The sequence below is a fragment of the Aulonocara stuartgranti genome (genome assembly GCF_965226115.1).
Source record: "Aulonocara stuartgranti genome assembly, chromosome: 12".
Taxonomy (NCBI): domain Eukaryota; kingdom Metazoa; phylum Chordata; class Actinopteri; order Cichliformes; family Cichlidae; genus Aulonocara; species Aulonocara stuartgranti.
Window position 1 is genome coordinate 28763097 of NC_138948.1, and position 24175 is coordinate 28787271.

The 24175-nt window shown below is 41.3% G+C and overlaps 1 protein-coding gene and 1 long non-coding RNA gene across 2 annotated transcripts in view; one reads left to right on the forward strand and one right to left on the reverse strand.

Moving 5' to 3' along the window:
* The window catches only part of LOC309719255, a 74803-nt gene extending 66397 nt beyond the window's left edge, over positions 1–8406 (reverse strand). The window contains exon 1 of the long non-coding RNA XR_014280177.1: positions 8375–8406. This is a non-coding gene — a long non-coding RNA (uncharacterized lncRNA). The remainder of the gene's footprint in view (positions 1–8374) is intronic.
* The window catches only part of LOC309719252 (voltage-dependent N-type calcium channel subunit alpha-1B-like), a 327817-nt gene that overhangs the window by 120970 nt on the left and 182672 nt on the right, over positions 1–24175 (forward strand). Inside the window, exons 12-19 of the mRNA XM_082555244.1 lie at positions 2643–2849; positions 6554–6666; positions 6832–6944; positions 7024–7155; positions 10032–10104; positions 10187–10304; positions 10468–10535; positions 16495–16601. Coding sequence (XP_082411370.1) covers positions 2643–2849; positions 6554–6666; positions 6832–6944; positions 7024–7155; positions 10032–10104; positions 10187–10304; positions 10468–10535; positions 16495–16601 — 931 coding nt within the window. The remainder of the gene's footprint in view (positions 1–2642; positions 2850–6553; positions 6667–6831; positions 6945–7023; positions 7156–10031; positions 10105–10186; positions 10305–10467; positions 10536–16494; positions 16602–24175) is intronic.

Here is a 24175-nt window from a genome sequence, read left to right on the forward strand (position 1 = left end):
AATCCGTCTTCAAAGCAAGGTTTTTCAAAAGCAAGTCCATGGCTGTACTGACGAGGTAAACTGAAGGATCGAGTGTCAACTGGACCTCAGCCACACTGTTAAATAAGACGCTCCTGATGCCGGTAATCAGCAGCAGCTGGCGGCGGCTGACGAGCAGCAGGTGTGGCTGCCTCCAGCACGAGAACACTTCTGGGTCAAAGGATCACCCGGCGCCCAATATTTCCGGGGGCGTGAGCATCAACTTTTATGCACATTACAGGGAGATGGAAAAAAGGAGATAGAACAACAAAATACTACACACGACAACAGAATATGCTTAACTAGACCATTGGGCAGGGTGACCCGCAAGGATCGCCAGCCCAGGGTAAACCTAAAACACATGGGCCCCCAGACAGGCCCATGACAGTCAAATTCAGAAGACTATACACTAAAGTAGGAGAGCACCAAACTCTATCCTGATATATACATGATTTGAAACATTACCCTTAATTTTTTTAATTAATTGACAATAATTTATATCAAAAACTCCTAAATCAGACCAAATAGGAGTCAATTTAGGCCTGGCAGGCTATTGGGCTTTTCATAAAAGTAGCATGTTAATGAAAAATGGCTTTAGAATAATGAAGAATACTGGCGGTTTTAGCAACAACATTTTTAAATGACTAAATGCATAATCGCCACAAAATACTTTAACTTTACCTTATTCTTCATTTTGATTTGAGGTCAACATATTTTCTTGAAAAACACAGATTTTAACTTTTGAGTTATAGTTCCATCTTGAGTTTGGCTTAAATTTAAAAGAAATATTGCAAAGTTTTAAAATAAATTTGATAAGGCTTGTTGTACAGTATACAGTGTCAATAACAGCTAAGTAGAGACAAACATAAAACTGGATAATGTAGTCACTTAGGTGATACAGTATGAGTCAGAGGTCGTGTCATAAACTGGCTGTGTGGAGGCAGATGAGCACCCAAACGCAAAACTCACGGAGACAAAAAGCTGAACTCAAAATCACTGCTTTATTGCAGGCTTCACAAAGAAACAGAACTAAACTGGGAATGCTAACTGAGGACCGAGGGAACACAAAAAGGCACACATGTTCGGGGAGGAGACAGTCGCGACACTGAACTGAGGGAGACATGCACATAAAAGTCACAAGGGGAAATCAAATAAGGAACAACTTAACAGAGCAACACAGGAGCCATGGCCTAAATAAAGAACAAAATACAAAAATACATGAAAACTAAGAATGCTGGGCCAACATGGCCCAGGATCATGACAGGTCGGGTTTAAAATAGAACAGGAAATGATTATCCCACTAGTCTTCCTGTGCCAGTAATGAAATTCTAATGGAACCATTTTTCTCCTTTCCTTTTTTGTCCAGTCCCACTTGACATTTGGGCTTAATTTAAGTTACTGAAAGTTTAATATAGTAGAGGCTAAATAGGAACAAGAAAGAATTAAAAAAAAAAAAAAAAACAGAAGAAAACCATGAATCAATATATGAACATTACCTGATGCTGCTGAAAGTTACAGAGGTTTTATTAGAGACAAAGCTAAGCGCTTTGCAATTTGGCATAATTTGTAAAAATTTAAATTTCTTTGGTATTGAACAGCATGAATCATGCTTTCTCGTTGGAGGTCATTTTTGAACAAACAAGCACTGTGCACAACAGTAAATTGGTGTGTAATAAGCCTGGAAGCACAATAAGTAAGTGAATAATGCAGAAAATACAATTTTTTGATGGTAAATTGGCCTCTGAGTACACTGAGAGTGAGAGCGGTGGGGGATGTAAAAGCAAAAGTAAGAGGGAATTCATGACAATGTTTATCAAATGTAAAGCGTAGTTTTGATCTTCTTTTGCTACTTGTTCAGTTAAATTTGGTTGGAGAGGGACAAAACCTGCAGCTCCACTCCAGAATCTGTGAGATGTACTGTGAGATGGCGTTCAGCACTTGACGGCATGCCCGGTAAACTGGGATATGCTCTTTGTGTTTGCGTCTTTTTGTAGAATCCGTTTACCTGCTCTCATTTGCTGTTTTAGTTGTTTGAGGGTAAAAACTAGAATTAGTTTTGTAAGCTTTAACCTGAGATTCTGGTGTTTCTGCCAAAATACATTTGTGTTTAAAAATCAATTTAGGATTTAATCAATCGATATCACATTGCTCAAACTAAAATCAATTTGAATTGGGAAATCGATTTTTTAAACCCACCACTAGTGCGTACTAAAAGTTACATATTATTGGGTTTCAGTTTGATTTTTGGGATGTTTCTTAAATTAAAGAAATAAGACTGGATGATCTTTGAGAGGTGCTATTCAAAACAAACACTGGTCAAAAATAATACAATGCTTCCTAACAGCTGATTTGATGTTGTTAACCTTGGGCTAAGTGTAAAAGCAGACCTCCTTAGCTGTCTGGGCCAAATAAAGTAAAGATGAGGATAAATATAATGAGAAGTGCCAGGAATACTAAGCCAATTCTGTAATCTGTCAGTAAGAATGATCAGTCTTAATCTACTTTAAGATCCATGGCTCTAGCTGATTATAATCAAACATATCTTGATTTGGAAGGAGCACCTCATTTTTAGACTTGGTAACTTTATTGCAATTTTGTATCTTTTGCTCCAACTGCCCCCCCAGGGTCGCCATATGCTCGGGCAAGTGTGAAGAGCAAGAATGAGAGTTCATCTTACTTCAGGAGGAAAGAGAAGAGGATTCGCTTCACCATCCGGCGTCTGGTTAAATCCCAGAGCTTCTACTGGACAGTGTTATGTCTGGTTGGCCTAAATACACTGTGTGTAGCTATAGTACACTATGACCAGCCTGAGTGGCTTACCTATGCACTATGTAAGTATTCAACAGTTCTATACATTTTAAATAATTTTCTTGTAATCCTGTATGTTTTCATGGACCTGTACGTTTTCAAAATCAATTTTAACTATAGTTACTAGTTGCTTAATATTAAATGTATTTTAGCCATTACTTGATATAAAAAATTCTCATATCAGTGCATGGATGGCTTTATTATTTTATTTTGGCCATGATACAGCTTGAAACATGATAGTTGTCAAAATGGATTTCAAGTGATTCTCTACTCATTGTTGAGATGGAGCGCTTTTTAGCCAGTTAAACCACGAAGAGGACCATTATCAACAGTTGAAGCAGTATTTACATGAAAGTAACTGCAAGTGTGCCATTCAAAATGAAAACATAAATACTCATGCCACTCTTTACCACCTAAAGTAGATAGCTTACACCTGTTGGTTCCGTCTTACCAGTAATGTTATAACAAATCAATATTACAGTTGTGGTCAGATGTTTACATTCATTCGTTATGGGAATGAATGTCATGGTAATTTTGAGCCTTCAGTGATTTCTTTTAACTCTTAGTTCTTTCGCCTGGATGGAATTGTTGTACAACATACACATTTAATGACTTTAAAAAGCAAGAATTGGGTGCACAAGCTGGAATTTGGTTTAATTTTTTTTAAAATCCACAGAATATGAAACATATACATATAGGCTCAATATGTGCACACACTCACAAGTCTGTAATAAGTGGTGCTAAAGGTTGAACAATGTCTTTTAACTTGACACAGTAAACATCTATTAAATTGCCATTAATGATCATGATTGACAAGAACCAGTATGTCTTTGATAGCATAAAAAGGATTTGTTTTAACTTGATTTTGCACTAATTGGACATTTAGTAAGAATAATGGGAGTCCAGGGAATTAAGTGAAGAAATATGGTATCTAACCAGATTCCCTACTCTGGGTGGCTTTGCCTTGGCCTCTAGAATCCTGGAGTAGTTTTTTGACCAAGATATGTCCTTCAATGTACATACTGTAATAAACAATTATGTAGGACTGCTTTCTTCTTCAATATTTCTAAAATTAGAAACATCCTGTCTCAGAGTGATGCTGAAAACCCAGTTCATGAATTTCTTACTTCTAGAGCGGACTACTGTGATTTGTTACTACCAGGATGTCCTAAAAACTCCCTGCGAAGCCTTCAGTAACAAGAGTGCTGACAGGGACTAGAAAGAGAGAGCATATTTCTCCTCTATTGGCTTCTCTTCATTGGTTCTCTGTTAAATCCAGAATACAATTTAAAATTCTTCTCCTCACATAGAAGGTACTGTATAATCAGGCGCCAGCAGGTCTTAAAGACCTTATAGTACAGTATCACCTCAACTGAGCACTTTGCTCTCAGTGTGCGGGCTTACTTGTAGTTCCTAGGATATTTAAAGGGAGAAGTAGAGGCAGAGTCTTCAGTTTTCAGGCCCCTGTTCTGTGGAATCAGAGTATTAAAGTGTACAGGGAGTGCAGAATTATTAGGCAAATTAGTATTTTGTCCACATCATCCTCTTCATGCATGTTGTCTTACTCCGAGGTGTATAGGCTCGAAAGCCTACTACCAATTAAGCATATTAGGTGATGTGCATCTCTGCAATGAGAAGGGGTACGGTCTAATGACATCAACACCCTATATCAGGTGTGCATAATTATTAGGCAACGTCCTTTCCTTTGGCAAAATGGGTCAAAAGAAGGACTTGACAGGCTCAGAAAAGTCAAAAATAGTGAGATATCTTGCAGAGGGATACAGCAGTCTCAAAATTGCAAAGCTTCTGAAGCATGATCATCGAACAATCAAGCGTTTCATTCAAAATAGTCAACAGGGTCGCAAGAAGCGTGTGGAAAAACCAAGGCGCAAAATAACTGCCCATGAACTGAGAAAAGTCAAGCGTGCTCAAGCGTGCAGCTGCCAAGATGCCACTTGCCACCAGTTTGGCCATATTTCAGAGCTGCAACATCACTGGAGTGCCCAAAAGCACAAGGTGTGCAATACTCAGAGACATGGCCAAGGTAAGAAAGGCTGAAAGACGACCACCACTGAACAAGACACACAAGCTGAAACGTCAAGACTGGGCCAAGAAATATCTCAAGACTGATTTTTCTAAGGTTTTATGGACTGATGAAATGAGAGTGAGTCTTGATGGGCCAGATGGATGGGCCCGTGGCTGGATTGGTAAAGGGCAGAGAGCTCCAGTCCGACTCAGACGCCAGCAAGGTGGAGGTGGAGTACTGGTTTGGGCTGGTATCATCAAAGATGAGCTTGTGGGGCCTTTTCGGCTTGAGGATGGAGTCAAGCTCAACTCCCAGTTCTACTGCCAGTTTCTGGAAGACACCTTCTTCAAGCAGTGGTACAGGAAGAAGTCTGCATCCTTCAAGAAAAACATGATTTTCATGCAGGACAATGCTCCATCACACGCGTCCAAGTACTCCACAGCGTGGCTGGCAAGAAAGGGTATAAAAGAAGAAAAACTAATGACATGGCCACCTTGTTCACCTGATCTGGACCCCATTGAGAACCTGTGGTCCATCATCAAATGTGAGATTTACAAGGAGGGAAAACAGTACACCTCTCTGAACAGTGTCTGGGAGGCTGTGGTTGCTGCTGCACGCAATGTTGATGGTGAACAGATCAAAACACTGACAGAATCCATGGATGGCAGGCTTTTGAGTGTCCTTGCAAAGAAAGGTGGCTATATTGGTCGCTGATTTGTTTTTGTTTTGTTTTTGAATGTCAGAAATGTATATTTGTGAATGTGGAGATGTTATATTGGTTTCACTGGTAAAAATAAATAATTGAAATGGGTATATATTTGTTTTTTGTTAAGTTGCCTAATAATTATGCACAGTAATAGTCACCTGCACACACTGATATCCCCCTAAAATAGCTAAAACTAAAAACAAACTAAAAACTACTTCCAAAAACATTCAGCTTTGATATTGAGTTTTTTGGGTTCATTGAGAACATGGTTGTTGTTCAGTAATAAAATTATTCCTCAAAAATACAACTTGCCTAATAATTCTGCACTCCCTGTATAGAGGGCAAAAAGCATGAGCAAATTTCAAGATTGCTGCATAACTAACAACACTAGGTCACTCTGCTGTTTCTTCTCAAAATGTGCCATTCTGTTACATTATGTTTTAGGCTATGTCATCTTGTTTTATGTAAAAGGAAAAGGGATGAAAATAATTTAATTCACCCTAACATTAAGCACTCCAAATGAAGTGCATAAAAAAATGAAGAAATATTTATTAAATTTTCAAATGTACAACTATATTTTGACTTTTTTCTTACATTTGTGTAGTTGACTTATAATGTTAATGTCCAAAAATAGCTGCAACTAAGATTGTTGGTGCCATATTTGGATGCTGGTGGAGGTTTGAGGCTTTAAAGATCATGTTGCTCATCATCCTTCCATTCACTTGAAGCATTCCATTAGAATTATAGTACCAGCTTTATTATGATCCTGGTGAGATCATCTTTCTTGCATACAAAATTGCCGTTGCCTGTATCTGCTTTTTTTTTTTTTTTTTTTTTACTAGTACTCTAATTCCTGTAGTTCTGTGCTGCAGCAACACGTGTAAACACACATGACTCAAACAGCGTTTTGTAATACACAAATAGTCTCTTTCTGTGTCTTATTCACTGTTGGCATAGCTGCTATAGAATCAGCTATATCTATTTCTTCTGGACAGACCTTGCGGAGTTTGTATTTTTGGGCCTGTTCCTGGTGGAGATGTCCATGAAAATGTATGGTCTTGGGCCCCAGAACTACTTTCACTCCTCTTTCAACTGTTTTGACTTCGGGGTGAGTTGCCCACTTCAGTTGACTGTTTCGTCAATTTGTTGTGCATTTTGAGAACATTTATAGGGAAACTAGCATGATTCAGAACTAGTTCTATAGAAAAGAAATGTAGCAAATTATTGAAGAAAGAAATTCAGACGGTTTTGATTTATCAAACTGTGTTCACAGGTGATCATTGGCAGTATTTTTGAGGTGGTCTGGGCAGCCATGAAGCCTGGGGCTTCATTTGGAATCAGTGTCCTGCGAGCACTGAGGCTGCTCCGGATCTTCAAAGTCACCAAGTGAGTAAATGGAAATGTTTGTCTGTGTTCTGTAAAACCGGATTACACAATGGATTCATACTGGTGTGTCTTTGTGTAGGTACTGGAACTCATTAAGGAACCTTGTGGTATCCCTACTCAACTCCATGAAGTCCATTATTAGCCTGCTGTTTCTGCTCTTCCTCTTCATCGTGGTCTTTGCTCTGCTGGGTATGCAGCTCTTTGGTGGCCAGTGAGTAGATTTTTTCTGCTGATTTATTATTTATTTATTGTGATGCAGCTAATGACAAGACTCTTGGCAGGATTTACTAAGCAGGAAAAATTAGCTGGAGCAGCATTTCGGTAAGGCAATGATGGAGCACATTACTGTACTAAATCCAGTAATTAGACCAGTGGTTCCCAAACTTTTTTTGCTAGGCAGGGGGGCCTAGCAAAAAAAGTTTGCGAACATTTTTCCTGTAAAACAAAGGGGGTTGTTTTACAAGAATAATGTTCGCGACCCCCCCCTTGTTGCACGTACATGCACACATGCACAAACACATCCTCCAACCACACACACACCCATATTTTGCTCCATTGCGGTTTCTTTCACACCTCAAACATTTAGTAAACAATTCAACAAATACAAGTAATCTGCAACAAATGACAGGTAGTAATAAAATAAACTACTAACTCTTTTAGGCTACTTCCACACCAACACGGATATTTTTGAAAACGCAGCTGTTTCGTCCACACGTAAACGGCGTTTCCTATCACCAAAAACTGAGATTTTTTAAAACTCATTTTTTTCCGTTTACGTGTGGGTGAGGAATACAGAGTTCATCACGCAACGTCAAAGGTATGTGCCTTTTTTCACGTCACGCTGTGCGCCACGTTTACATGAGATGAATTGCAGAATGGGAGATAGAGACAAAATACTGTTACTGTTAATCTTACTGTCTTCAGGTTTTACATGCTTACATATACACACGCAGTTACTGTCCCTCCATTTAGAAAGTAGTGATGGGATTTCCAGCTCTTTTTAGAGAACCGGCTCTTTCGGCTCGGCTCACTAAAAAGAGCCAGCTCTTTTGGCTCCCAACCGCCTCTTCAGGTTGTTTTGTTGCTTTAATTAATTAATTATCAACAACAATATAAAATTATGCACAAAAGGAATTAGTAATGTAAAAAAACGTGGTTTTCTTTATGTATGCTTATATATAAATATTTATGGGGGTCCCTAGAGACGAAACACGTACAAACTTCAAAGCACTTAGAAATTCCAAAGCACGTACAAACTCCAAAACACATTTCTAGCGTTAACTAAACTTCCAAAACAGAGCTACCTAGATCACTTAAATTACACAATCGAATTCATACGTCTATTGTTTTTGTATTAATACACAAACACTCATATATATATATATATATATATATATATATTCAAATTATTTAAAAAAAACTTCATTTACCTGTTACTACCACACACTCAATCCGATTGTTGGTACTTCCTGGCTTGTGTAGCCACTAGGTAACAAAATCTCAACACGGCCCCTAGCATCCTGGAGCATTTCCGTTGTGTTTTGGAGTTTGTACGTGTTTTGTCTCTGTAAATATACTTTTATTTATTCACGCCACATAAAATGTAATAAATAAATTATAAAATACAGAAACCAGCTATTTACATTTCATACATTTCAACTTTTAACTACTTAAATTTTCAGCTTTTTCCTTTTAAACAAATTCAAAGTGAAACAACACAAAACACTGCAAACCACAAAACAATAAAATATAAATTAAAATATGGGGAAAAAAAGAACGCCCAGATCTTTAATTAAGGGAAAGGTTGGCATTTAGAAATATTAATATCACACTCAACTGACTGCGTTTTATCTTCCCATTGCACTGATGGGTGGACAGTTCTTAGGTGCCTGTGCATGTTGTTTGTGGAGCTGGCTCTATATGATATCCTTTTCTTGTAGACACTCTGCCTTTTTTTTGTCAATAAGATTGACGTCTGGTTCCAGACTTTGCTTCTTTTCTTTGTGTCACTCATTTTCTTTACTGTACTTTTCCAATGTGACGGTGTTGTCTCTTGTTGCTCCCGGCTCTCTTTCTTTCCCTCTCCCTCCTGCTCTTGTTGTGTGCTACTGCTGTTGCGAGTGTAACTACCGCCCAGCCCCCTCAGCTCAGTGCTGTGCAGAGGGGGGAGGGGCGCAAACGCAAGGCTCTGTTTGCCGTCTCTGCTCAGCGCAAACACAAGGGTGACTTGCAGTGTGAAGCAAAAAAAAGTGAAAGAGAGGGCAGGAGAAAGAAAAAAACAAGCAAACAAAAAAATCCACGGCTCCCAATAAGGAGCCGGTTCACATCGTTCACTTCAAAGATCCGGCTCTAAGAGCCATTTCGTTCGCGACCGACCCATCAATATTAGAAAGGCAGAGGCATATTTTCTAGTCTTTGGCTCAGAATGAAGTTGGTTTGGAAACATATTCAGCTATGCTTCATCTCCTGCTTTGCGTTTCTGTGAGCGCGACGTGCTATCAGTGTCCAAGCGTCTTGTTCCACCCCCCTTTTCATACCGCTACCACTACAATCAACTGATTTAGGTTGGTGTGCAGGTGGAGGACAATGGTGAAGCAATATAGAGATACAAGGATTGAGAAATGGAGATGTGAATATTACATATATTTTGGTTGCACAAAAGGATAACTGACAGCAAAGTGGAAACAATGATTAATTAAAAAAAACAAAACACGTTATACTGCTAACAGAACTTTGGCTCTTTGCAAGCCTCTGAACAAACAGCATGCTAACGCAATGCTAGCCAAGAACCCTGCATGATTATCTTTTGCCTACAATGGGTTTGAAGTAATTAAGTCCCAGTTGACAGACACCACTACAAGCCTCTTAAATTTGAGAAGGAAAAATAGTCAGTGATCAACCACGAGGTCCCACAGCCTCAGATGACTCAAATTTAATGATAAACATATATATTTGGAATAATTTACAGGAGTGTAATTGAGAGGACAATAAGTTGCTCAATACAGCAGGAGGTGGAGGATGAGTGAGAGGTATAGTGCTGAGGCTTTGTAGACTAATCACAGTCAGAGACTATTCATCTCCCTGCAGGTTTAATTTTGAAGACGAAACACCGACAACCAATTTTGACACATTCCCAGCAGCCATTCTCACCGTCTTCCAGGTAAAGATCAATTAAGTCATGTTATATTTTTTCATACTACCACTGAACTGGACCCCTAAAGCAGTCTCTGTCTCCCCTGCAGATCCTAACTGGAGAGGACTGGAACGCAGTCATGTACCATGGGATTGAATCCCAGGGGGGTGTGCATGGGGGAATGTTCTCTTCCATTTATTTCATCGTACTTACTCTCTTTGGAAATTGTATCCTGCCTCATATATCAAGATAGATTCTCTTTGTTGACACCAGGCAGCTTTATAGCCCTGCCAAAGTTTTTATTATTGATTTGAAGATTAGCTGGACCTGTAAATACTGATTCTGTGTTTATCAATCCTTTGGTGTTTTCCTGAGAACATAAATAACCAGACACCCTCCTCAATGTGTTCTTGGCCATTGCTGTTGATAATCTTGCAAATGCCCAGGAGCTCACTAAGGTACGATATATTGTTATATATTTCATTTAATTTTTCACCCTTAGTAAAATCTTCCATGGCCTTTACTTCATTTTTTCTTAATCCTCTGAATCATCCTCAGTCTTAACTTTAACTAAAGGTAGTCAGATTTTTGATCTATTTTTATGCCTGTTTTCTCTAAATAAAGGGCCATGGTGTGATGACAGAGGGTTAAGACACAGCACTGACAAGATTATGATGTAATCATTATGATGTCATAATCTTGGATGAGTAGGTTGATGGACATCCTTAGATTAAGGATCGAGTTCTTTAGATAACTGGAAGGTGTAGAAGAACTCTTGCAATCTTCTTTACTTAGCCCTCAGGGACATTCCATGTCAACTGGCCAAATGCTTATAACGCTGACTATCTTGGATTTCTCAGAAAAAGTCCCCTGCTAATGCTATAACACCTGGTGTAATACAAAAGCCAATTTTTGTGTTATGCCATTATTAGTTCATAATAATGAAGTATGTTCATTATTATGAACATAATAACAGGGGCTATGTTGTCTGGGGGCTTTTGCCCCCTGGTAGGGTCTCCCATGGCAAATTGGCCCTGGGTGAGGGACCAGACAAAGAGCGATTCATAAGACCCTTATGAAAAGGACATCGAGGGAACAGTTTACCCTGCCCGGGATAGGGTTACCGGGGCCCCGCCCTGGAGCCAGGCCCGGGGAGGGTGCCCGAGGGCGAGCGTCTGGTGGCCGGGCCAGAGCCCGAAGAGGAGACATGGGCCCATCGTCCCGCAGGCCCACCACCCGCACGAGGCGCCATAGGGGTCGGGTGCATTGTGTGCCGGGTGGCGGTCAGGAGCGGAGGCCCTGGCGGACTGACCCCCGGCTGCCAAGACTGGCAATTGGGACATGGAATGTCACCTCTCTGGTGGGGAAGGAGTCTGAGTTAGTGCGTGAGGTTGAGAGGTACCGGCTAGATATAGTCGGGCTCACCTCTACGCATGGCTTGGGCTCTGGAACCAGTCTCCTGGAGAGGGGCTGGACTCTGTCTCAGTCTGGAGTTGCCCCTGGTGAGAGGCGGCGGACTGGGGTGGGTATCCTAATATCCCCTCGGCTTGCTGCCGGTACGTTGGGGTTTTTCCCGGTGGACGAGAGGGTTTGTTCCCTGCGCCTTAGGGTCGGGGAACGGGTCCTGACTGTCATCTGCGCTTATGCACCGAGTGGCAGTTCAGAGTACCCAGCCTTCTTAGAGTCCCGGGGGGGGGGGGGGGGTGCTGGAGGGTGCTCCACCTGGAGACTCTGTTGTCCTGCTGGGAGACTTCAATGCTCACGTGGGTAACGACAGCGAGACCTGGAGGGGCGTGATTGGGAGGAACAGCCTCCCTGATCTGAACCTGAGCGGTGCTCTGTTATTGGACTTCTGTGCTAATCACAGTTTGGCCATAACGAACACCCTGTTCGAACATAAGAGTGTCCATAAGTGCACGTGGCACCAGGATGCTCTAGGCCGTAGGTCGATGATCGATTTTGTAATCGTATCAGCAGACCTGCGACCATATGTTCTGGACACTCGGGTAAAGAGAGGGGCTGAGCTGTCAACTGATCACCACCTGGTGGTGAGTTGGATCAGGTGGCGGGGGAAGACGCTGGACAGACCTGGTGCACCTAAACGCGTAGTGAGGGTGTGCTGGGAATGTCTAGCAGAGGCCCCAGTCCGCGAGATCTTCAACGCACACCTCCGGCAGAGCTTCAACAGCATTCCGAGGGAGACTGGGGACATTGAGTCCGAATGGACCATGTTCAGCGTCTCCATTGCCGAAGCTGCTGCATTGAGCTGCGGCCACAAGGTGGTTGGTGCCTGCCGTGGTGGTAATCCCCGAACCAAATGGTGACCACCAGAGGTGAAGGGAGCCACCAGGCTGAAGAAGGAGTCCTATCGGGCTTGGTTAGCCTGTGGGACTCCGGAGGCAGCCGACAGGTATCGACAGGCCAAGCGGAATGCGGCTCGGGCAGTGGCTGAAGCAAAAACTCGGGTGTGGGAGGAGTTCGGAGAGGCCATGGAAAAAGACTTTCGGGCTGCCTCGAAGAGATTCTGGCAAACCGTCAGACGTCTCAGGAGGGGAAAGCGGTGCTCTACCTGCACTTTGTATAGTGCTGGCGGAGCGCTGCTGATGTCGACTGAGAAAATTGTCAGGCGGTGGAAGGAATACTTCGAGGACCTCCTTAATCCCACTGACACGTCTTCCGAGGAGGAAGCAGAGTCTGGGGATGAGGGGAATGACCCGCCAATTTCCGGGGGCGAGGTCACTGAGGCAGTTAAACAACTCCTTGGTGGCAGAGCCCCTGGTGTTGATGAGGTCCGCCCCGAGTTCCTGAAGGCTCTGGACGTTGTAGGGCTGTCCTGGTTGACACGCCTCTGCAATGTTGCGTGGAGATCAGGGGCAGTACCTGTGGACTGGCAGACCGGGGTGGTGGTCCCCATCTTCAAGAAAGGGGACCGGAGGGTGTGTTCCAACTACAGGGGGATCACACTCCTCAGCCTCCCTGGGAAAGTCTATGCCAGGGTGCTGGAAAGGAGAGTTCGTCCGTTAGTCGAACCTCGGATACAGGAGGAACAATGCGGTTTTCGTCCTGGTCGCGGAACACTGGACCAGCTCTTTATCCTCTCCAGGATACTTGAGGGTGCATGGGAGTTTGCCCAACCAGTCTACATGTGTTTTGTGGACTTGGAGAAGGCATTCGACCGTGTCCTTCGGGGTGTCCTGTGGGGGGTGTTGCGGGAATATGGGGTGTCTGGCCCATTGCTACGGGCCATTCGATCCCTATACAACCGTTGCAAGAGCTTGGTTCGCATTGCCGGCAATAAGTCGGACTCGTTCCCGGTGGGTGATGGGCTCCGCCAGGGCTGCCCTTTGTCTCCGGTTCTGTTCATAATTTTTATGGACAGGATTTCTAGGCGCAGCCAAGTGGCGGAGGGCTTTCGCTTTGGTGGCCTCAGAATCTCATCTCTGATTTTTGCAGATGATGTGGTTCTGTTGGCTTCATCGGGTGAGGGCCTCCAGCTCGCACTGGAGCGGTTCGCAGCCGAGTGTGAAGCAGCGGGAATGAGGATCAGCACCTCCAAATCTGAGGCCATGGTTCTCAGCCGGAAAAGGGTGGAGTGCCCACTCCGGGTCGGGGATGAGTTCCTGCCCCAAGTGGAGGAGTTCAAGTATGTCGGGGTCTTGTTCGCGAGTGATGGGAGAAGGGAGCCGGAGATCGACAGACGGATTGGGGCTGCAGCTGCAGTAATGCGGACGCTGCACTGGTCCGTCGTGGTGAAGAGGGAGCTGAGTGTAAAAGCGAAGCTCTCAATTTACCGGTCGATCTACGTCCCTACCCTCACCTATGGCCACGAGCTGTGGGTAGTGACCGAAAGAACGAGATCGCGGATACAAGCGGCAGAAATGAGCTTCCTCCGAAGGGTGGCTGGCCTCTCCCTTAGAGATAGGGTGAGAAGTTCGGCCATCCGGGAGGGGCTCAGAGTAGAGCAGCTGCTGCTCCACATCGAAAGGAGCCAGCTGAGGTGGTTCGGGCATCTGACAAGGATGCCCCCTGGGCGCCTCCTGGGTGAGGTGTTCCAGGCATGTCCCACCGGGAGGAGGCCCCGGGGCAGACCCAGGACACGCTGGAGAGATTATATCTCTCGGCTGGCCTGGGAACGCCTTGGTATTCCCCCGGATAAGCTGGAGGAGGTGGCTGGGGAGAGGGAGGTCTAGGCCTCTTTGCTTAGGCTGCTGCCCCCGCGACCCGGCCCCGGACAAAGCGGATGAAAATGGATGGATGGATGGATAGTTCATAAAATATTTTTTATGAAGTTCTAGGCATTTTCAAGCCTTTTCTGAGGGAAAAGTGTATCACAAAAACAAAAGAATAAGAAATATTGCTAGATAGTGTAATCAGAGTAGAACCAAATTTGGCCGTTTCTGGATGGTACTCTAATTAATTAATTTAGTTAATGTGCATATTTTTTATTTTCATTTCAAATGATCATTTTTTGATAATCTTCACAGTTATCATTTTCTGTTAAACCATATTCACTATAATGTTATGATTCTAAGTTATCCTGTTAGATATATAATATACTAATGATACTTCTGAAAACTTAGCTTCATATATCAAATACTTTTCAACATATGTATTTAAACAAAGGTCGGTTGACCCACTTTCATTTTTTCATACATAATGTGAAATAGTTAATGTTATAGTTTTCTAGTTATAACTGAGAAAATAATTTTGTTAAATATATGCATATCTTGCTTTTAAATTTTAACCAGAGTTTTCAGAATCTTCCGGGGCTGCGCTTGTCAAAATGGTAGCCATTTAAAGCAGGTCTTGAAAATGAAACACATGCATATATTTAGCTAACTTGAGTAGTAATTGAGTAGAAATTTAGAATTTAGTTCTATTTGGGTTGCAATATTTACTTTTAGTTTTGTTTTGTGGTATAGCTTGTGATATTTGCTCATGAAATAAAGATTTTTTTTATGAAATATTAATTTTTTTGTCACAAAAATGAAAAAAAATTCTTTATTATTCTATATTATAAAATTATTCTGTTTTTATCATCATTCCTAAAGCTTTTGATGTAAAACAAACAAACAAACACAATTCTGATTTTAACTAAGGTCTAAACCTATGCTATATTTAGAAGAAAGGCAAGATAGATTTTTTTAATAATTAAAAGGGAAAGGTTTCAGTTTGAATTATCTATTTGTCCCTGATTGCCAGAACTTCACTATTTAATATGACAAAAAATGATATATTCTTATTGTTGGGGGTTAGAGTTAGAATTAGGGTGAAGGCTGGTGTCATCAATAGGTGGCTTAGACCTCAGAGGTTTAATTAAGGGTGTTTTCACACTGTTGGTGTTTAGTCCGTTTAGATCAAACTTGTCCTTTTATCTCTTTGTGCCATGTGTTCGATTTTTGTCTGTGTGAAAGAAAACCAGATTACATGTAAAAGGTGAGGAAAAGTGATTTGGAACAGACTAAAGATGCTATTGATGTCAAAATGCCCTAAGATGGCAAGCCCAGGTTTTGGCAAAAGAAAAAAGAACCTCGTAATCTTCAGTGATTTTACCCTTATAATATATCCATATTCTGAATGCTCCTGCTAGACTTAAATTTGCCTTGTTCTTTAATAGTGGACCTTCTATCAACAATGGTCACAGTAAAATAAATATATTATAAAGGACTTCTCAGTGTATTGAGTGACAACACCTCCGAGCTGCTGAAAAAGGCCCAACAGAGACTGTACTTCCTGAGAATTCTCAGGAGGAATAACATCACGCAGAGACTGCTGGTGTCCTTCTACAGAGCCACCATTGAGAGTGTTCTAACTTACTGCATATGCATCTGGTACACTAGCTGCACAGGGGCTCAGAGGAAAGCACTCCAAGGGATCATTAACACCGCCCAAAAGATCACTGGCTGCCCTCTCCCCACACTGGAAGTTCTACACAACGCCCACTGTTTTAAAAAGGCCCAAAACATCATAAAAGACACCTCACATCCTGGCCACTCCCTGTTCGAACTGTTGCCCTCAGGCAGACGGTACAGGGCAATCAGAGCAAGGACTAATAGACTCAAACACAGCTGTTATCCAACTGCAATAACACATCTGAATACTACAAAAAAATGTCCATCACGCCACTCTTGTGTTAATCTATGCACGGTCTGAAGCATGTGTGTGGGAATGTATGTGAATGTTTTACTGTTATATCTTATTAGTATTTTAAGTATTCTATCTATTTTATTTATTGAATTTTATTGTTTTATTTATATTTTGATATTGCTAGGGATGATGCAATGATCGGGGACCATTCTTAATTTCGTTGTTCTCATGACAATGACAATAAAGTTTCTGATTCTGATATTTATTATAGTCCTGAAATAAACACAAGTTAAAATATGTGTCCATGTATGTTTTTTTCTATACCTATAGGATGAAGAGGAGCAAGAGGAGGCTATTAATAAGAAACTTGCCCTCCAGAAGGCCAAGGAGGTAAAGGAAGTCAGCCCCATGTCAGCTGCTAACATTTCCATCACAGCGTAAGTCTACTTCCTTTAATGTTTGTCCCGACTTGATAAACTGCATCGTAGTGACTCCCAAGAATTGTGGGTGGTTTTCCTTTAGCTACATTAAGGACCACTTTACAAGTATGCAGTCTAAATCCTTCCATCCTGTGTCAATATTCAACACACAGAATACATTTTTGCATTTTTGATGTTCATATTAAATCTTTGTCCACAAAATATCATTACAAATATAGAAAAAAAGCAGAAATATGTAACAGCTTAGCACAAAACAACTCAGCTAGAATGGTTCTCTGAGATTGCAGACCAAAGCCAATGCTCAACTCTTCTGTGATATAACAAACACCATCTTAACAAATATCAGAATAGTATTTCCAAAGCTATTAGATCTGTGCAGGTTGGATACTAGCATTCCCTAGTGTTCAGCTGTTGCAAAATCACTTTGATTGGCTGTGACACATGTTCAGAAAACATCATTTTGTGAGGCTTGATGAGACAATCATCCCTGCCTACTGATAAATACTGGGAAATACATTTGTGACTAAAAAAAAGTTAATGTTTGTCAAAACAAAAACGTCAAATCCAGTGTGGCAGAAAAATTTAAACTTTAAACTTTGCTTGATCCAACAAATCAAATCATGCATATGGTTCAGAATGTGTTAATTGTTTATTCATATTTATATGTAAACAGTTCATTACATGGTCATTATCTGGAACACAAAACATCCTTGACTACTGTTTGTTAATTCAAATGAGACTTTCTCAATATCTTTGTTATCTATGCTAGCGCTTACATCTTGTGGAGATTTACCCACTTGAGGAATGGTCATCTGAAATATATGTACGTGGATGTTTTATATCTAAAACTTTTAATCCGAAAATATTTTTCTTTGAGACATCGTTTTAGAAAGTATTAGTGTGGATTGCACGGGCAGCACGGTGGCACGGTGGTTAGCACTGTTGCCGCACAGCAAGAAGGTCCTGAGTTCAATTCCACCATCAGGCCGGGGTCTTTCTGTGTGGAGTTTGCATGTTCTCCCCGTGTTTGCGTGGGTTCTCTCCGGGTACTCCGGCTTCCTCCCACTGTCCAAAGACATGCAGCTTGTGGGGATAGGTTAATTGGATAATCCAAATTGCCACTAGGTGTGAATGTGCGAGTGAATGAGAGTGCGAATGGTTGTCTGTCCCTATGTGTTAGCCCTGCGACAGACTGGCGACCTGTCCAGGGTGTACCCTGCCTTTCGCCCCATGACAGCTGGGATAGGCTCCAGCGCCCCCCGCGACCCTGAAAAGGATAAGCGGAAGCGAATGGATGGATGGATGGATAGTGTGGATTGACCATTGTCAAGGCTAATAGGATGGTAGACTTTAGCACAGCGCTCGGGAGATCACAGTTCAGTAAGACAAGAAAAGGGAAATAGTCCAGGAACAAAGCGAATCAACACATCCAAAATTTACAGTTCACACTCCCTTTCAACTGAGGATTAAGCGCACCACACCAGGGAAGGAAATCCAGGGGCCTGTGCACAGGAAACAGACAGTCAAAATCCGAGCAAAAACAGAGTAGCAGGAGCCAGGGTTTCAGCTAACCGATTAGCCCAATTACCAAACAAAGAGTTATCCTCATCCACTACCTTAAGTAGTGGATTCTTGATAAACATGTGGGTGATTAGAGCAGGTGTGCCTGGCCAGAGTTGGGAACCCGTAAAAAGAGGAGAGAGGGGAAACACAAGGGAGAGCTAGACAAAAAACAAAACCTTGATGTGCAAGCCAAGGAAGACTCACTGTGTAGAATATGAAAGTTGCCCTTCTTCCAGTCCCACGTAGTACAGGACAGTAGACCGGCACTGGGATTCTATTGCGATTGGTAAGACGTTTATTTTGCTCCATGGTCCTTAGCAGGATAGCATAGGTAGCCTTCCAGTGGCAGTGCCAACTGCATAGATTATGCCATACGACAAGCTCACCTTCTATGGCATGTCATGACATCATGGGCATACTCCACCAAGCAAATTTACTTACAGGTATAAATAAAGTAACCTTGAATCCTTGGTCATCCCTGGTTACGTAATCATTATGATTACGTAACCAGGGATGACCAAGGACCAGAGGAGTAAGAAGGGCTTCAAACACATAGAAGCTCACATCTTCAGTGTGGTTGCCAGAGAGAGTGAGTGAGACAGTCTGAGTCTTGTGTGATATCAGGGAGGTCCTTTTCCATCCAGGGCCATGACTTAAAATACTTTACACAGGGACATTATTGGGACATTGTTAGTGCGGGGGAGAATAAGAGCCAGGAGCATTCTGGGAAAGTTAAATTTTCACCTGTGTTTGCGGACATGGTCATCAATTTTTACACATTGCAAATTTACTTGATGAGCAGCCAACATCAGGGTTAGACTCAAAAACATTCCGAAATTTAGGAATGAAATCTTCAAAAGAAAGAATGGGGCTTGCTTTTAGCACAGCCTGTGCCCATTTTAGCACCTGGTCTTAAAATATCTCCACAAAAAAAGCAATCTTGGAACAATCTGACTCATATGCCCTTTTTTGTTTGAATACTAGCAAACTCTATGTGTAAGAAATCCAGCACATTTGCTAAACTCACCCTTGAACACCTCGGGAGTGGAGAGACAGTCAGTTCTCTGATCTGAGGAGGTGAGGGGATAGAGGCTGAAAATGGTGGATTAACCATACCTTTTTACTACCTTTTACCTCTGCGATTTCTTCAGCGATCATGGTTCGCCAATAATGTGGCGGAGCATTTGCTCATGCCAGTCCACTTCCTTTGAAGTGAAAGCACAGCTCACAAGAGTCAGCTCAGTCCATTTTTGTGGTTGTATTGTTCTGTCAGAGATGATTGGCAGGTCCAATAAAAACAGAGCCTTAGCCTCAGCAAGATGTGATGAATCTCGCCAACAAATATAAACATAAAAAACAAGCACAGAGAAACAAGAAGGAGAAACATTAAATACTAAGAGAAAAACAGACAAAGAACAAAACCTGGAGTAGACAGCCAAGCAGGATGGAGGCACCATGGCAGTCACAGTCAGAATGTTCTTTAATTAGATATATTAACATAACATATATTAAATAACCAACAATTGCACCAGTTTCTTAAACTGTCATGTAAATAACAACCAGGATAAGGGATTGTAGAACCTTAATTAAAACCTAATTGATTCCCCTTGTTTGCACATTATCCTATATGTAGTTAGGAAATGTCAAGATGATCAAGAAAACCACCCATCTGAATAAAGTATAATTTTGCCAAACCTCCTCTAAGGGTTAGACTCTGTTAGTGTCAGTGGACCTCTGGCTTGAGAATTTGAATCTCAAGGTTGTCTCCAAAAGTTGATTCTGTTCATGTGGACGTAGCGTTTTCAGTGGGAGAAACATTTCGTCACTCATCGAAGTGATTTCTTCAGTCTCAGCTGACTGCAGGTTTCCCTAATCTTATAAACAGTACATTTGCATAATGACTGAAACCAGCCCAGTCCTCATTTCATTCTCATTTGATAGGATACTAATAGACAGAGTAGACAGATAATAATTGAATGTTGTCTGGCTGTTTCTCTGACTTCATGCTATATGTTTTCCCCACGTTCCCCTTTTTTTTTTTTGTGCATGTGCAGTTTTCTAACATGCAGTTGAAGTAGCGTGCACTCTAGCAGCTCGTCCATCTGCAGCATTAGCTCACTGTGAGTTATTTTTACAACTTTGAAGTTCTGTCATTAACGTCCCCACATCCCTCTCCTGTTGACGTTAAACACTGTACTCTTATCAGGTAAACCTTTTTGTCATTCTGCCTTTGTGCCTAAAATGACATGGGGGCTCTTATCACTCATACCTTGTGACAGAGTTGTATGTGTCAGTAAAATTACGTGTGTATTTTTTACTGATTTTACTTGTAATCGACAAGTGTCGTGAGTGACTGTCAGCTCTTAACTCTTTGTTATCATCACCTTTTGCTGATTTCTTTTCAGTGTCTGCCCTACCTCTTCTGTACAGTTTAGATTTCCTGCTTAAACCATGTATGTGGATGTATAACTGCAGGTTTGACTCATTTTCCAAGCTGGCTATTTTATTGTTCAGTGTATGTTGGGGCATAGTGTAAAATGTAAAGGTACAGTGGTTTAGAAATAATTTAAACCTGATATTTAGTTATTGAATTTAAATAGTAGAAAGATAATAACTGACACTTATGAACAATGATAGCTTTTAATCACAACTTAAAATATCAAATTATAATGTAGTGGTTTTTTGTTGTTTTTGTTATGAATATAATTCTGCAAGATTTAAGTGGGTGATTGCAGTCGAGATATTTAAGCACCTGAATTATTGTAATACAAAATTATTTGTGTTTTGTCTTGCTAAATGAAGGGAGTTCTTCACAAAAAGACATTGTATAGATTAGAGATGGAGCGATCCGATATTACGTATCGGTATCGGTCCGATACTGACCTAAATTACTGGATCGGATATCGGAGAAAAATAAAAAATGTAATCCGATCCATTAAATATCACGAAAGCACCTCACAAAACTTGCAACACGCCGTAACTCACCTCAGAACGTTAGCACGTCGGAGCAGTATGCATCACGTGATAGAGCGGCTGTGGCATGCGGGACCTGTCGGTGGTCTGGATAGCATTTGGAGCTTCGCTAGCAACCCGGCATTTCATCTCCGACAAAGTTATCCCCGAGAGAAGTAAAGCAAGTGTGTAAGTCCATCTCTGAATGTTTGTAAAGCATTCCTGCATTAAGCTTAACGAGCGACTGCCTCTCGCTCTCCGGCTGCTACTTCAATCATGAAACTGCTTAATGATCAGCTGATCGGCTTTTCTGTCGCGAGTCTGTGTCTCTTGTTTGCTTTTGGCCCACTTTGCACCAGAAAGAGGAAACCAGCGGCTGAACAACAGCAGCACGTTTAAGCTTGATCAGCTGTTGTTAGAATGTATTTAATATTACTTTCTACTCCAGGATCTTTTTCTACGTAGCTGACGCTGGTAACTGTGCAGGGGCGCATCTAGCAAAGTTTAGCCAGGGGGGCCGATAGGGCATTAACAGGGAAAAGGGGACACAAAGACATACTTTTCTTTCTTATTCTCATTTAAAATGTCTCGCTTTTAATTATTTAATATTTATCTGAATCTTACACCCAAAGTTTTAATCTGATGTAAAATGTATAGAAGTCCATTACTGCATATAGTAACTATTAAGTCTAATATATATACCCTAGTAAGCTATAGTACTTTTTCCTTTGGGAAGGTACCATCTGTGCAGTCTGCAATTTTGTTGAAGAAAGATGTTGAATCTATTTAATATTTCTTGAAAAAGAATTGATTTCTGTGCATTTTTTTTCACACTCCATCAAATTAAGGTTGATTACGTCGATTAAGCATCATGAGGTGGAGCGTGAGGGGTGGTTCCCTATTTTTTATTTATTTATTTTTGTTGTTGCTGGGAGTTGGAACCCTATTAGTTAGGTTGCTTAATATTTATGCTAAGTACTCTTTAAAATACCAGAATAGGGAGGATGGTGTAGGTTTAAGTTTATTAGATTGATCAGTATTGCTGAACTATGAAATTTTTTTTTTTGCATACAGGTATAACAGGATAGCTTTAGTGTAGTTGTTGTTTTAAACTTGAGTATGAACTTATACAAAATGCAGCAAGATATTTAAAAAACAGTTTTGTTGATTAAAAAACACTATATCGGATTCATATCGGTATCGGCAGATATCCAAATTTATGATATCGGTATCGGACATAAAAAAGTGGTATCGTGCCATCTCTAGTATAGATGGTTGCTTGTGTTACTCCAGCACCTGAATATGTTATTAATAGTACCTCTACAGATGTGCAAGTTACCCATGTCAGGTACACTGATGATGGGTACGCAAAGTTCAGACTTTTAAACAAAGTTGTAACAAGTTTATTTCAGTAATGACCAGCATTCTACCAAGAGCAGTGCAAATTAGAAATTCAAAACTGATCATAGTGGATAAAGGAGAAGAGTGACCAAAATAATGCAGTGTTAGTACAGGCTTCACACATTTGTTTTCTGGATTGGATTGGTTTTAATGCAGGCACAATAATCCACAATGAGTCAGAGTCATTATGATGCTTGCAAAGCAAATAGTTTCTTTATTTTATATGTAACCCCTTCATAAATCCAGTCGACTACAGCCCGTTCACCAATATAAGCAAACATATTAGACATACAAAAACACATAAAAACAACAACAACAAAAAATCACTTTTCAACTGTTTTTCATGCAGATCTTCATAAGTTGTGGTTGCATTTCTTCGGCATTTAGGTAGAGAGTACAAAGGGAATAACATTTTTAGGTGGTGGGTAATTTAAATTAAAACATTTTGAAGATACTTGCTGAAGATACAGCTGCTGTATTTCCCAGGGAGGGTGCAAGATATTGCCACTCAAAGATGGAGAAAGTTGTAAGAACGACAGGGCAGGAGAGGAAGGTCAGGACAGTAGGTCATATTTAAAATTAAGGACTGCTCAGTGCTATTCAGTGAAGTGGAAATTTAAAGCACATGTAATGTCCTTACTTGTTAAATCAGATATTTGATCTATATATGATGTGAAGGTTGTTACCTTTTTTTATTTTTTCGTATTGAAATGTTCTGCAAAACAAACTTAAGAATCAGAATCAGAATACTTTATTGATCCCTGGGGGAAATTATTTTTTGTTACAGTGCTCCATTATAAACCAACATTAAGACAAGACAGACAATACACTAACTAAGAATAGTACAATATATACATATATATACATACATACATACATAAGTCACTCATAAATAAATAGCTGAAAAAGAAACATGTGTAGTTATAGCAGCAAACAGTGTGTTAAGTGGATGCGTTGTACAGGGAGATGGCCACAGGCAGGAAAGATTTCCTGTGTCATTCAGTGGTGCTTTTCGGTCATCTCAGTCTCTCACTGAACATGCTCCTGTGACTGACCAGCATGTCATGGAGTGGGTAGGAGGTGTTATCCAACATTGTCTTTATCTTGGACAGCATCCGCCTCTCCGACACCACCTTGAGGGAGTCCAGCTCCATCCCCACAACATTGCTGGCCTTACGGATTAGTTTATTGAGTCTGTTGGCATCTGCGACCCTCAGCCTGCTCCCCCAGCATGCAACAGCATAGAGGATCGCACTGGCCACAACAGACTCATAGAAAATCCTCAGCATTTTCCGGCATATGTTGAAGGACCTCAGTCGCCTCAAAAAATAGAGACGACTCTGGCCCTTCCTGTAAAGTGCTGTGGTGTTTTTAGCCCAGTCCAGTTTATTGTCAATGTGTACTCCAAGGTATTTATAGTCCTCCACAATGTCAACACTGACCCCCTGGATTGAAACAGAGGTCAAGTGTTTCCTGGTCTTCCTGAAGTCCACGATCAGTTCCTTGGTCTTTGCCACGTTGAGCTGCAGATGATTCTGCTCACACCACGTGACAAAGGAGTCGACCACAGCCCGGTACTCTGTCTCATCATCCCTGCTGATGCATCCAACCACCGCAGAGTCATCAGAAAACTTCTGAAGATGGCAGGTCTCTGT